Raw genomic sequence first — 12,892 nt, forward strand, 5'->3', positions numbered from 1 at the left:
GATTTAATTAACAGGTTTTTCAATAGGCATGTTTTTTCCTTTAACATGTCCAAATACTTCTAGTAGCTGTGATGTTTTTTTCCATGTAAATCATTACACTTAGATTTAAGTAAATGAAACACAAAATCAGAAAAAAACAACTCCCATCACAACAAACTTCAGTCACCTGTGAAGGGCTGTAGATATATGGTTGCAATAAATTCTGATAGGTAAAATAAACATACAACGGAATGGAAACTAAACCACATCTATATATTGAAAGTCAAAAAATTAGAAATCTTACCTTTTTCACTAACACTTTCACTTTCAATCTCTACATCATCACAACTCGTATACTCTGGAGTGGACGCCAATTCTTCTTCTGAGCTACTTAGTGAAACCTGGCGCATTTTACCTCCCTTTTTCGTTTTATGGGGCTTTGGTGGTGGAGGTCTGACAGATTCAGACTGGTCTGAGCTGAGTGAATCATTCCGTAACATGGTCTCCATCTTTTCACGCTTTGTTTTCCGTACGGCAGAATTGGGATCCAAATGGTGTTGTTTCCTTAATGAATCAGAGCGCCTCATGTCTGGTCTTTCCAGAGGAATTGGACTCCTCCTAGGTGTAGGAGGGCTATGATTTGTGGTCCTCTGACGACTGGGACTTGGTCCCTGAGCCTCTCGAGTTCTTTCCATAGAGTATGAACGTTGATTTTCCATGGCAGCCCTGCGCTCAGACACTGATCTTTGTCTTGATGGTCGTTCCATCCTCAGCATAGACATCCGAGAATCTTCCAACTCTGTATTTGCCAATGAGACATCACTATGTCTCCGTTCATGACGTGCTCGGGACACTTCAGCGTGGATACGCATTTGTTCCTCATACGGTTGTGGCTTGACTGGATAACGAGCCAAATTAGGATCACTTCGGTATCGTGCCTGGTATTCCTCTTCCCTCCGCTGCCTTTCATATTCTTCCCTGTTTTGTGCATCTTCCTCTTCTACCGGATACTCCTTGGAACGCCTGCGACTCCTTCTGTTGGAATCTCTATAATCACCCAGTTCAGGTTCTTCATATAACTGAGGCCCACGCTGCGACCGCCTATCTGAATAATCTGATGGTGACCTGGGCATTGCACTGTCTGATGTAGCATACTGTGAATATTCGTCTCTCTCGTCCCTTTGATCGTATTTTCTGTTCTGTTCTCTTGATATTGATGGGCTTCTTTTCCTAAATAATCATGACAAGAAAGAAGAAAGAGAATTCTGTCAATATTTCTTGTAGCACAAATATACAGTTCATGCTAATTAAATGATAGAATGATCAGCTGATGGAAAAAAAATCCATTCATTGCATTTCTTTGTGAATATGCTTGCACATTTTCTGTACTAAATTAAAGAAAGCATGTCATGCTACAAATATGCTTATGGTGCACAGTTTAAATCAAAAACAGCTTTAAAGAAAAAATGCTAATACAACATTATAAAATATAGAATACAAATACTTACACTACTTTGTAGTCATAACTGCTTTACAAGTACCAAAATTTTATAATCCTTTACAATTATTTTACAGCGATATAACTTCACCATATACTTCTATTTCATAGGGTTTTATAATCACTATAGAAATTAAGGCTAGATGGATCATTCAGTTAGTTTGATCTTTTAGCAGCCATTCTTGCTTAAAAACATACATTTCAATTCCCACAAAACTACAATGCATGCCAAGGGCAGAAAACAGGACAGACAAAGATCCAATGGCAGCACTTGTCTAAATCAGATGAACTCAGAAGACTGAACTCCTGGAAACAAAACATTTTTTGTGTTGCATAAGAAGGGAAACAGCTTCAAAGTCCTGCCCATCTGACTTGACAAAAAAATCCTTCTCATCCCTACAGGGATGGCAATAATATTAGTCCAGGCATTTGAGCAAGACACACCAGCCAGATACCAGAATGGAGTTCCTGTATGACATTAAGCATTGACTCTTTGTCATAGACGATATCTAGCCATAGACAACTTCTGAGGCTTCAGAGGAAGGTGAAAACAGAATTATCAACAGATATTCTTTCCTGACACTGACAAATGATTGACTGAAGCATGTGATTTTATTACATGCAATATTTTAATAGAGGATGTATCTGGAATATATTATGAATGTTATATGTTCTGTTTGTTTGATGCAACATCGTTTGCTACTTGATTAGAAGGGATCAATTAAAAAGGGAGTAGTGATTCATAGGGAAAAAACAAACTGGAGCTTCAGATCCTGCCTTTATCAATCCTAACAGGGTAACGAGCATTTAAAATGCTACTTCCAGACATGTCCAGATTCATACTTAGTTTTTCACCCCAGATGGATCTGAAGGAGTTACCTGCAGGAAACTGGAGCAAAGAGACTGAGAGGTAGGCCTTCTCTGGAATGAGATAGATCAGCTCAAGCTTTAAGTAGTGAAAATATGTACGTGAACCTATTTTTGTGCTATCAGCCCTTTCCCCTTATATATAGTTTTATCTTTGTAACTAAGATCCCTTTGCAAATGTTTTCTACCCTCACAAATGGCCACTGATCCTAAAGGGCAGCCTTGCAGGCAGCAACCAGGAGATCCTGCCTAGTGTTGGGAAGGGCGGGGAAAAAGGAGAGCAAAGACACAGCCCTGTTGTTGCCACAGTTGTCCTAGAAGGGATAAGAGAAGGAAAGGCTTCAACTTAGTGAAGGGGAGAAGGAAAAACAGGCTCTCCTTGGTGGCCAGGAAAGTACAAAGGGCTCTGCCTAGCTAGTACGAGAGAAAATGCTCTTTTCTCAGCCAGAAGGGAAATGCGGTCTCTGCTCAGCAAGGGGAAACCACAACTGTCTGAGGAGAGTGTGCACAGGGGGGTGACTCGCAAACTGGCATCTTGTCCTAGGTACCATACAGGGTCATTAAACTGTGCTTGAAAGATTTGGACCCAGTCTTGGCTTGTAAATATCAAAGTACTTTAGCCTTACAATGGCATCTGCAAATGGGGAAACTAATTCAATCTTGCAAAAATACAACTCTTCCTGTGAAACATGACAAGTAATATAAGCATCATTTGGATGCCTATTTGCTTATGGTGAAGCTAAGATGTCCTATCTGTCTTACTAAAGTGTCATGTTAGTACCAGCACAAATCATAACCTCTGTAAGTTTAACAAAAACTCTATGGATCCTGCTACTGGGGACTCAAGTTGAATCATTCTAATGTGACATGAACAGAGTTTCATAAGTCTAAAACCAGAATGGCCAACAGGAACAGACAATTAGGACAACAGAACTACCAGAACCCAGACAATTTGCAAAGACATAGAAGTTTTCATTAAGACAACAGAGATTAGATGTGGAAACTTACTTTAAGGAAGATAAATATTTTTCATTTAAATACTTCAGCTGATGAAAAATATGCCACATCCCAAAATAATTTGTTCTAATAGCAAATTACTTACATCGCTGAAAATTTCTGCCATGCCTATCATAAAAATGTGCCTAATTTGTCCTCCCCAGTTCTGTCCCCCATATAGGCAAAATTTTTTATCTCTCTGCAAATCCAATTGGAATAAATGGCACTCAACAGATATGGCATTCATCCATGTGGATCTCATTGCAAGATTGAGACAAATATGTGTGCACATGGAGTGTACACATACTCTACTGTTAATACTCACACTGTGTATATCCAGTCTATATTATGTATGGATCAAGTTGTATTCACAGATTTTTGCATGGATTTGATCCTCCAAGACATCAAAACACTCTAGTGAGTATGGGTTTTAAGACCAACTCCATCATGAACTGTGTAACACACAAAACCATACAGAATCTAGTTTGACAAATCTCACATGTGCCTTGGAGCAGACTGAGTGTACACATTCTTCAGGATTAAATATCTGCATACATGTATCTATAGTAATATAAACAATAGAATAGTAAGAATTGTTTTAGCTACATATAGAGTATTTTATATACATATATACACAAACACACATACACGGTGTGTGTATATATGTGACTCCATGTCATAGCGTCCTCATATGGATGCAAAGAATAGTGGGCAAATCTTTTCTGGAAACATTGCTGCTACAAAGTCATGGGGGGAGATGCTGAGGGGATAAAAAAGATGGAATTTCTGTATGAGTAAAAACACTTATTGTAGACTTTTTGCTGAGGCAAATGTACTTCTATCAGGAAAACACATCATCTGAGGAACTAGCACAAGATTTACTAAAAAATCAACCCTTTTTTCTAGCATGAACTATGTTAATGAGAGGAGGATGTGCCAATTTAGCATTATATTTTTATACCTCTTAAACAAACATTTTCTAACCTTCTTTCTTACATTTACCTTTCCTCCATTTTCTTGCTAAGACATGAATATAGGAACTATGGCTGACAGTAATGTAAAGATCAGCTGTGTCCTCGATCTATTCCAACCTTTCATGAAGGAAAAAGCTTTACACAGGTGCCCTGCATGTGGCAACTACTTGGCCACATGCAAGAATGAGGACCTTCCTGAAAACGCAACCCTTTTCTTCAGAGAAAGCCGCCTGATAGATAAAAGTAACTAATTTAATTCCTGGCCTATGTTGATTGGCACTATCAAACTCCCTTTCTAATTAATTTCATCCCTGCTGAAGGGATCTAACTTCACTACCAGGATCAAATACCAGAAGCTGTAATCCTATCCATGAGAAATAAATTAACCGTACCTGTACACCTGATCGGCCAGAAACCTTGCTGGCAGGAGAGGGCTCATCCTGCCCAGCAGTCACCATACCACTTAGTAGTCAAGCCTGTCATTCTCTTTACTGGTCATCACAATACAATTAGCCCCCTTTTACCATTAGTCACTTTTTTTCATTTTAAAAATACCTGCTACAAATACAGTTGTGCAATGCATGCTATACATTTTAAGCCAGTGTTATTAAATCATGGTAAGAGGAACAGTACTCGTGAAAACTTATGGCCAGTCACTACTATTAAAAATCTGTTGTTATTTTTAGGTCACAAGCTAATTCTCACTCACCTTCATGAGCCTTTGTCTAATCCATTTCTCATCATTAAAGATACCTTAATAAAAACCTTTCCTCGTGTACCTCCAGCTAGATACACCATGGAAAATAGATACACTCCTGCCTTTCCAGGACTTTCCTGGAACATTAAAAGTTAAGAGAACTTTAAATGTGTGTCAACAGCTGTGATACGCACCCTCCAGCTGCCAGCTTAACTAAGCACTATATATCTCTTGTCAGAAGGATTACCACCTTTTCTGAAAAGGTTACCACACCACCAAAAAATGCTCCAGGCCATTGTGATTACTGCTTCTTTGAAACAATAATAAAATAAAATCTCTATTATGGTTTAAAAACTCCAGAACCTGCACAAATCTCTTCATCAGGCACATTCTATAAATATTATTTTTTCAGATGTAGAAACTGAAACTTATTTTCTATTAATTATCACAGTATTTTTTTTTTTAATTGTAATTTATCAATAAATGACATTTGGTCTTTTAACACACATCTCTTAACCTTACACTGATGGAAACCTTATTTCCAGTGCATTAGAGATATCATTAGTACTATGGAAAAGCAAATAGCTTGACTGTAACCTGACTTCCTGCTCATAAATTATTCAACTCCCCCACACTACAATAGGAAGTAAGAACTTAAAATATGGCATAGAAGAATATAAGACAGCTATTCTGCTTTGATGGCTCTGATTTCAGTAATGGAACTAAATAGCTTGAAAGTCTTCATTTGTATTCTTCCTTGAAGAGAAAACACTCTTCTGCTCTGATTTAGATTTTTAAAAAATTAACCCAAATGTACTGAGGAAAAGGAAATTTTTAAAGGTAAGTTTCCATTACATTTCAGAAGCCACAGATATTCAGAAACACTGTAATATGTAAAGTATTTATATCACGGTCAAAACTAGATCTCAGATCTTCCTGGCTACGAATCTTGTTCTCAGACCAATAGAAGACACATTTGAGGTGGAGAAAACTTTCAAGAAAATATCATTCAAAGATATGTTCAAACGTATGGGTACCTGAATTCATCTACATTTATTTGGAATTTTTTATAAATAAGAAGTTTTGGGTCAATTAAAAAATAGGAAGGGCTCGGTGGGCTTGAACTATCATCAGCTACTTGAAAACTGAATATTGGTCACTTACTTGTAAGACCTAATTATAATTTACTAGACAATACTTTGATATTTTGTTCTCTGTTTCCTATAAATTAGCAAGGAATAAAATTGACTGGAAAATTAAAACTGAAGCTATTTCTTCTGCACATATTGTCATTTTGCTTAACTGTTTTCAAAATATGATCCTTTCAGTACATGAATAAAAAATTCAGAGTAGGTAAAAATTCACATTTCCCACTGGAACTCTGTCTTGAAAGCCATGCAAGAGAGGGCTTGTTGTTAGAGACCTCATCAAATATACTGAGCACAGCTTTGTCTCTCCTTCACTATATGGCTCCTGTCAGGAAAACAGCATTTGTTGGTTCCTGAGTAATCATATAAGAATAGTTCTACTATTCTAAACTTTTATACTTGTATTCAACAGACAGTCAGGCACTTATTTTAAAACAACAGTGACAGGGAGCAGATAAAACACCATCAAGACACCTTGCAAAAAAGTTCCTAGGCTGCAAGAAGGTGAGCTGAACACTCTCCGGACCTTGCAACCAGAACTCCCATGAGTGCAACGAACCCAGAAAAATTGTCACGCAAAATTAAGATCTGGCTGCCTTTCTCAGGGAGGGTCCTACCCTCTCACTGTTAGGTGCTCTTATGAAAGCATTTCCACAACTTCTTTTGCCATACTGAAGAATCTGCAAAATGTTTACCTATTTTTGGAAGTGTTCTTAAGAGACTAGCTGGTATTGATTTAACTCCTTTTCTCATTCTCTGCTTATAACTTCTGCTTTTGCTGAGTCACGTTGTGCATGAGAAATCATTTTGCACACTCTCTAAAGCAGCTATGGCTCCAGCTTATTGAAAGAATAGCTTTTTCTGACTTCTAAGCAGTTCCAGTTTCTACCAAGATCTCTTTTTGCAGTTCTTCTATGCTGTCTAGTTTTATACTAGATTAATCTTCTGATCTGTCTGTTCCCCTCTCCTTGGTTTCTCCACCCCCCCAAAAAAAGAAAGAAGGTGAGCAACCAACATACGATTTGCAAGCTAATTCATTTAAATAGCCTACTCTGATAAAAAGAAGTATTTATCACATTTCTTGACCAATATAGTTTTAAATAGGCTGCCCTGAGGTACATCTAACAGTTAGATATCTAAGCAATTCACTAAGTAAAGTTCATCTGAGACATTATTTCATTTCTCATTTCAGCCATGCCTTACAAATTTTATTTTATAGCAACCATATTTTGAACCATTAAAATACCTTCCAGCTAAGTATCTCCAAACAATAATGAATTAAGTTTGCAATGATGATTATAAAATTTACTGAAGCATGAGAGTGATACTGCAGCTGTTGATCTCTATTAGATTTTATCTGAAAATACAAATTCACTGACTGCAGGCTGATACCAATGGAATGAAAGGAAATCTGTAGTAACAAAACATTAACATAATTAAATTCACCACTGATAACAACTTTGCTTTGAACTTGACATGATTGCACAGACATATAAACCAACACAATTACTTCAGAATCACATGGTTTCTATACAAGCAATTCAGGAAAAATTCAGCATTGCAGCTTTCAAGAGCTAATTTCAATTTGTGTGGGGAAGAGAGTTATAACATGGAAAAAATGTGGAACTGTTGAACAAAACTAGTGATTTTAAGTATCCCTTGCTAATCTACAAATATTTAGGTAATAAGTTCATTTCACGATTTTTTATTACATCAAAAACATCACAGATAGGAAAATGGGACTATTAGTAGAAATGGCTTTGTCCTCCTTTATTTCAGTAGCCTTTTTTTTCAGTAGCCTTTATTTCAGAGTTTTCAGTAGCCTTTATATCATATAATTTGATTTTAGAGAACTGCAAAGAGAGAAATTAAATAGCTATATTTTAATCTTACTGTTCATTCTGCTACATTGATGAATGCTTATCTTTTACAAATAGGTTAAACATCCTGACATTTTTCTTTATTTCTAGTTTTGAACATTTTCAAAATTAATATTTTGTGGATTATTTCCACTTAATTTATAAAGAAGAAATATCTCACCTGCTTTTTCAGTAAAATCTCTTGTTAAAAAACCTCTCATAAAAACAATGCTAAATGGATTAAATTGCTTTTGGGAACAATTGGTCAGAATGTGCATTCTAGTTATCTGTCTGAGTACTGACACCACAGAAATCATTTGCAGAAGGGTGGAATCAATTAACAGCTGCCATACAGCAGGATGCAAACGAGTTTAAAACCCAGGTTAAAAGAATAGTAGGTCACAGAAACATTAAAACATAAGGATGAATTAATACAGTACTGAACTGTTACTAAAAAGGACTTCAAGTAATATAAAACACAAGAAAATTCCAAAATCCCGCATGTACTATTTTTATGAAAAGAAATTCAACTTTTCACAAAATATTTTTGTCACAGAAAATATAATACAATTTAAAATACTAATTTAAAGAAAAGTAAAAGGCTTTGTTAAAGATACTATTCTCATATATCTGAAGCACAATAAAAAGTTTTTCAGTACTTCCGTTGAGCTTTTTTTGCCAAAAGTAAAAAATACCTTCCTAATCATCCCAAAAAAGAGCAAAAAAATGCTGAGTGTTACGCATTGTTTTCACACAACACATTCAGCATCTTTCTTCCCTGCTTTACCTTTTGATCAGCCACTGCACATCTGGGAAGTAGAAAGCCTCGGGTTCATGAGAATACATCAACTTCTGTTCTGACTAGGTCTTTCATTTAATCCTCTAGGTTCAGTGAAATCATATGAACAGTCTCTTAATTTTGAGACACAATTTTTTAGATATATTTTACAATCCTTTCCCTTCTCCCAAAATGCAATTATAAAATATAAGGCATCTAGGGGGGGAAAAAAAAAAAAGGTCTAGTATATGAAACAACAGCAATTCAAGTCAGAGAGCTGACCCAATGGGAAGCTATTGAGAGCATGAGAGGAGTGTTATAGTTTAATGCTGTTACCATGTGCTGTATATAGCTGGAGGTCAAGTAAGAATTTACCCTGTAAGGAGGATTATGGTACTTAGCTGATTAATGCCTTGCTACAGTACTATTGCCTACAAATGTACATGCTGGTCAAGGCATTTAATTTAAACTATTTTTAAAATTGTGCAGTTCCAGTATTTCATGTTTTGTGTTACTAGGTTCAGCGTCTTCTTTGTGTTCTAGATGTCAAATGAAATTATGTAACATCTATTATTTTTAGTTTGTAACAAGTCAAATTTTGCCATAATTTTCAACCGTTGTTAGGCTAAAATAGCTGTAGCATCTACTTCAGTCTGATGTGCTGAACATACTGTAGAATGAAAAATACTTTTTTTTACATACCATTTAAAAAAAATCAATGGACTAATTATTTCAGTCATCATAACTCACTTTCAAAATACGGTGAGAATGTGAAAATAATAGAAAGCAAATGTGTAGACAGTCTCATTTGCATTAAATAATTGTAAACACATTTTTCCACAATTTCAGAGGCAAGGTATCTTCTATCTATGCAAACTAGCTTACAAATAAATTGTTTAATGTAAAGCACCATACCCCAGCCAAATTTGACTATAATAAATTTAAGACATGATAAAGTGGTATGACATGGGAAAAATACAGACTCATCAGCAACCTAGATTTTCTCCACCTCAATAATAGCGAGTTCATATTTCTAGAAAAGGCATTCTGACACCGAAGTTTTTTCCCTCAGCCATCACAGAGAATATATCATAATACACTTCATCTGTACATCATTGCTTCTAATTTTGAGTCTAATCTTTTTGAAGTGTTTCAGTTTCTTACCACAGGGATCATTCAGCAAGTGCTTTTCCCAGCGGTTGAAAGTATTCTGGTTTTTCAAAGGAAACCTTTAAGCCTGATGAAGAGGAGAATTTTCTTTCAAAGAAACACTCTGTTATTCCTAGGGTATTATCACCATTAAATAAAAAAGATAGCTACTTCAATAATGATCAAACAGTAAGAAAATATCAGCAACATGGACAGTCATATGAGAATTGTTTTGCCTAATAACATCTCTGCAGGCTGTTTTGGATTGTTGAACTCCTGAAACTGTAACTTTACTAATGAATGTGAGTCAGTGTATCTTTTTCTTTTTTTTTCTCTCTTTATTGTATCCACAATTACAATATATATGTGATATCAAACAATGAACTTCAGTTTTAAAATATCTCTGTTCATATTTCGGTCTGGAAGAGATGAAATAGGTCATACTGAGCTGTTTTCATGCCTCCACAAAAGAGCAAGCAGAAAAAAAAAAGCTGTGAAAATGTCCAGTTTCTTCAGTAATGTGAGGTAAAGGCCCATTATTAAATCTAGTGAATTAAATCAGTGGTAGCTCATCAATGAATGGTGGGCTCTGTGCAGCAGCTTCTCCAAGACAAAGCTGGCAGGCTAAATGTGTCCATCCTAGGGAACATCAGCTGGACCACTATGAAATGAGACAGGTGCATTCAATAACTTTTGGAAATTACCACGGTACATAAAACTTTAAATTTCCAATTCAACTGTCATTCTTAACATGCTGGTGAGACCAGGATTAAATGTGTGTATTTTTAAAGCAGCACCTAACTCTATCCAACATAGAAGCAGACCACAAGTTTACAGAAGAATAATTTGTATTTCGGTAAAAAGCTATAGCACTTATATTATATATTGGTAGGACATGACTTTACAATGTTTTTCAAGCTAAATGAACTTGTTCCACAGTAGTTTAAGTACTGGGTTCTCAATCCACAGTCCTTATGTGAGCCCAAATGTGCTCCCCAATGTGCAGGATCAAACAGTTACGGCTGCCTAGACATCCTTCAGTTTACCCAGGGCTCAGACAGGAGGAAGGGAGGTGTCCACCATGCCTGTGCTGCCCAGGTTTTCAGAGACGCTACATGAAAAACTTCCCACCACGCTAGCATGTAGTAACATCATCACGTGCATTAACAACAACCTGGTTTCTTGAAATGTCAGCAGAGAGCAGGGTCATCCTCAGATATCCAGATCAGATCCCTGAATTTGGTATTTCTACCACCAGAGTTACTTTGCTTTTCTACAGTGCTGAGACCAGCTCTGGATGTTCCCCCCTCTTAGTTTCTGATCATCTCTTAGAATTGTCTGCGCTAGAGCAAGTCTTCTATAAAAGAGGCTCAACATGCAGCTTCCCAAAGAAGAAAATTTATTCCTGGATCTTTGTAAAAATCCATATGGAAGATCACTAGCTACTCTAGGAAGTGTGTGGAATTGAACACTTGGAAGTGAAAAGGATAACCCTGGCTGCCTAGCAGGGTTTACACGGAAAGGTGGCATCCAGTCAAGATGACAACAGTATAAAACATATAGAGGAAAATACAGACCTCTTCTAGCAGGAAGCAAACCACTGTTGAATAGTCCTTGCAGAACTACTAGAAACACAATAGCCATGAAGAAAATTTACTGAAATATGTAACTATGTCTCTTCCACAAAAGTTGTGTGGGTATCAAAGGCACTTTAAAATGAAACAACTAAAATAAATCCAGTCTTGCAACCTAAACAAGCCCGTAGATGTATTCTGCATTCTACTGCTATGAAGATAGACTCAATTACTCTAGTCTTAAAAAAGAAAAAAAGATGCCAGGTTTTTATATTCCATAGGAGAAATGAATGCTCACTTTGTAACTCCATGTGTATATAAACATCCCAACTAATTACAGTTCCTGTCACCAACATAACCTGCATTACACAAGAAGCTAGTTTTCAGCAAAAGTCAAGATACAAATGATTAAATTCTAACTAAAGTTCAGGGCTATATATTAGAAGATTTTGGACCTAACGTTGGTCACTTCTTCCATCAACAACAGCATTTTTAGAAAAGGTATGAGAACTAATAAAAAGGCCAACCAAGACCCACTAGACTCAATTGGCAAACAGCTGAGAAACACTGAGAGGGAATTGTTCAAGTCATACAGGTAGGTTCTCAGCACTTTCAATAGCACAAGCCTATTATAAAAACTACAGAGTATTCTCAAGAACTCAGTCTTAAGTAGAATGTAAGCAATCAGCTAAGAGAACACAGTAAAGGAACAGCAAAAAAATAATTAAGGAAAGTGATGATTTAAAACATTTTGTGAAGACACTCATGAAAGCTTTTAGAGGTTAGTGATGACTTCATCACTCTCGGTACTGTTATTGTCAGATTGTTGGGATCTGTAGTATTTTTTAAGTTAACTTTTACTTTCACTGCTGAGCTAAGCAACAAGAAAGGTTAAACGTATGCTCACTGAAGCACTTTTCAAGCATGAGAGCAACTGGATGTTAGGCTGGGGAGCCATGCTAACTTTGCAAGGGACTATAAGAGACATTCAGGATGTTTGAGTTGATGGAGCAGAAAGCAAAGATCAAGTTTCTGTAATTTTAGAGGAGAAAAACAATCAAAATGGGTAGTTGGACAGATTCGACTTTTACAATTGCCAAAGAATACTTCATGGTACATAGCAATTTTGAAATGCATATCCAGATGAACTAACACAAAACAGTCACAAGATTAATAGATTCATATATAATAATGAGAGAAGGATAACCACCATCACATAGTTTGATGTCCTTCCTCCACAGGATGTTTATTCTAGAAATTAGGTTAATGCCAGATATAACTGAAACTTTGCTGAGAAGGAAAAAAAAAAAATCAAATTAAATTCCTTATATTTGGCCTTACTGTGGCACCAAGTTCATTTATCTTAATCATTA

The 12,892-nt window shown here is 36.3% G+C and overlaps 1 protein-coding gene across 1 annotated transcript in view; it reads right to left on the reverse strand.

Moving 5' to 3' along the window:
* LOC104072245 (regulating synaptic membrane exocytosis protein 2-like) overlaps positions 1 to 4,753 on the reverse strand; it is a 54,646-nt gene extending 49,893 nt beyond the window's left edge. The window contains exons 1-2 of the mRNA XM_009573877.1: positions 4,707 to 4,753; positions 284 to 1,209 (exon numbers count right to left, since the gene is read on the reverse strand). Of these exons, the coding sequence (XP_009572172.1) occupies positions 284 to 1,209; positions 4,707 to 4,753 (973 nt within the window). The remainder of the gene's footprint in view (positions 1 to 283; positions 1,210 to 4,706) is intronic.
* Positions 4,754 to 12,892: the final 8,139 nt, after the last annotated feature.

The sequence above is a fragment of the Fulmarus glacialis genome, unplaced genomic scaffold (assembly GCF_000690835.1).
Source record: "Fulmarus glacialis isolate BGI_N327 unplaced genomic scaffold, ASM69083v1 scaffold19203, whole genome shotgun sequence".
In the NCBI taxonomy this organism is placed as follows: domain Eukaryota; kingdom Metazoa; phylum Chordata; class Aves; order Procellariiformes; family Procellariidae; genus Fulmarus; species Fulmarus glacialis.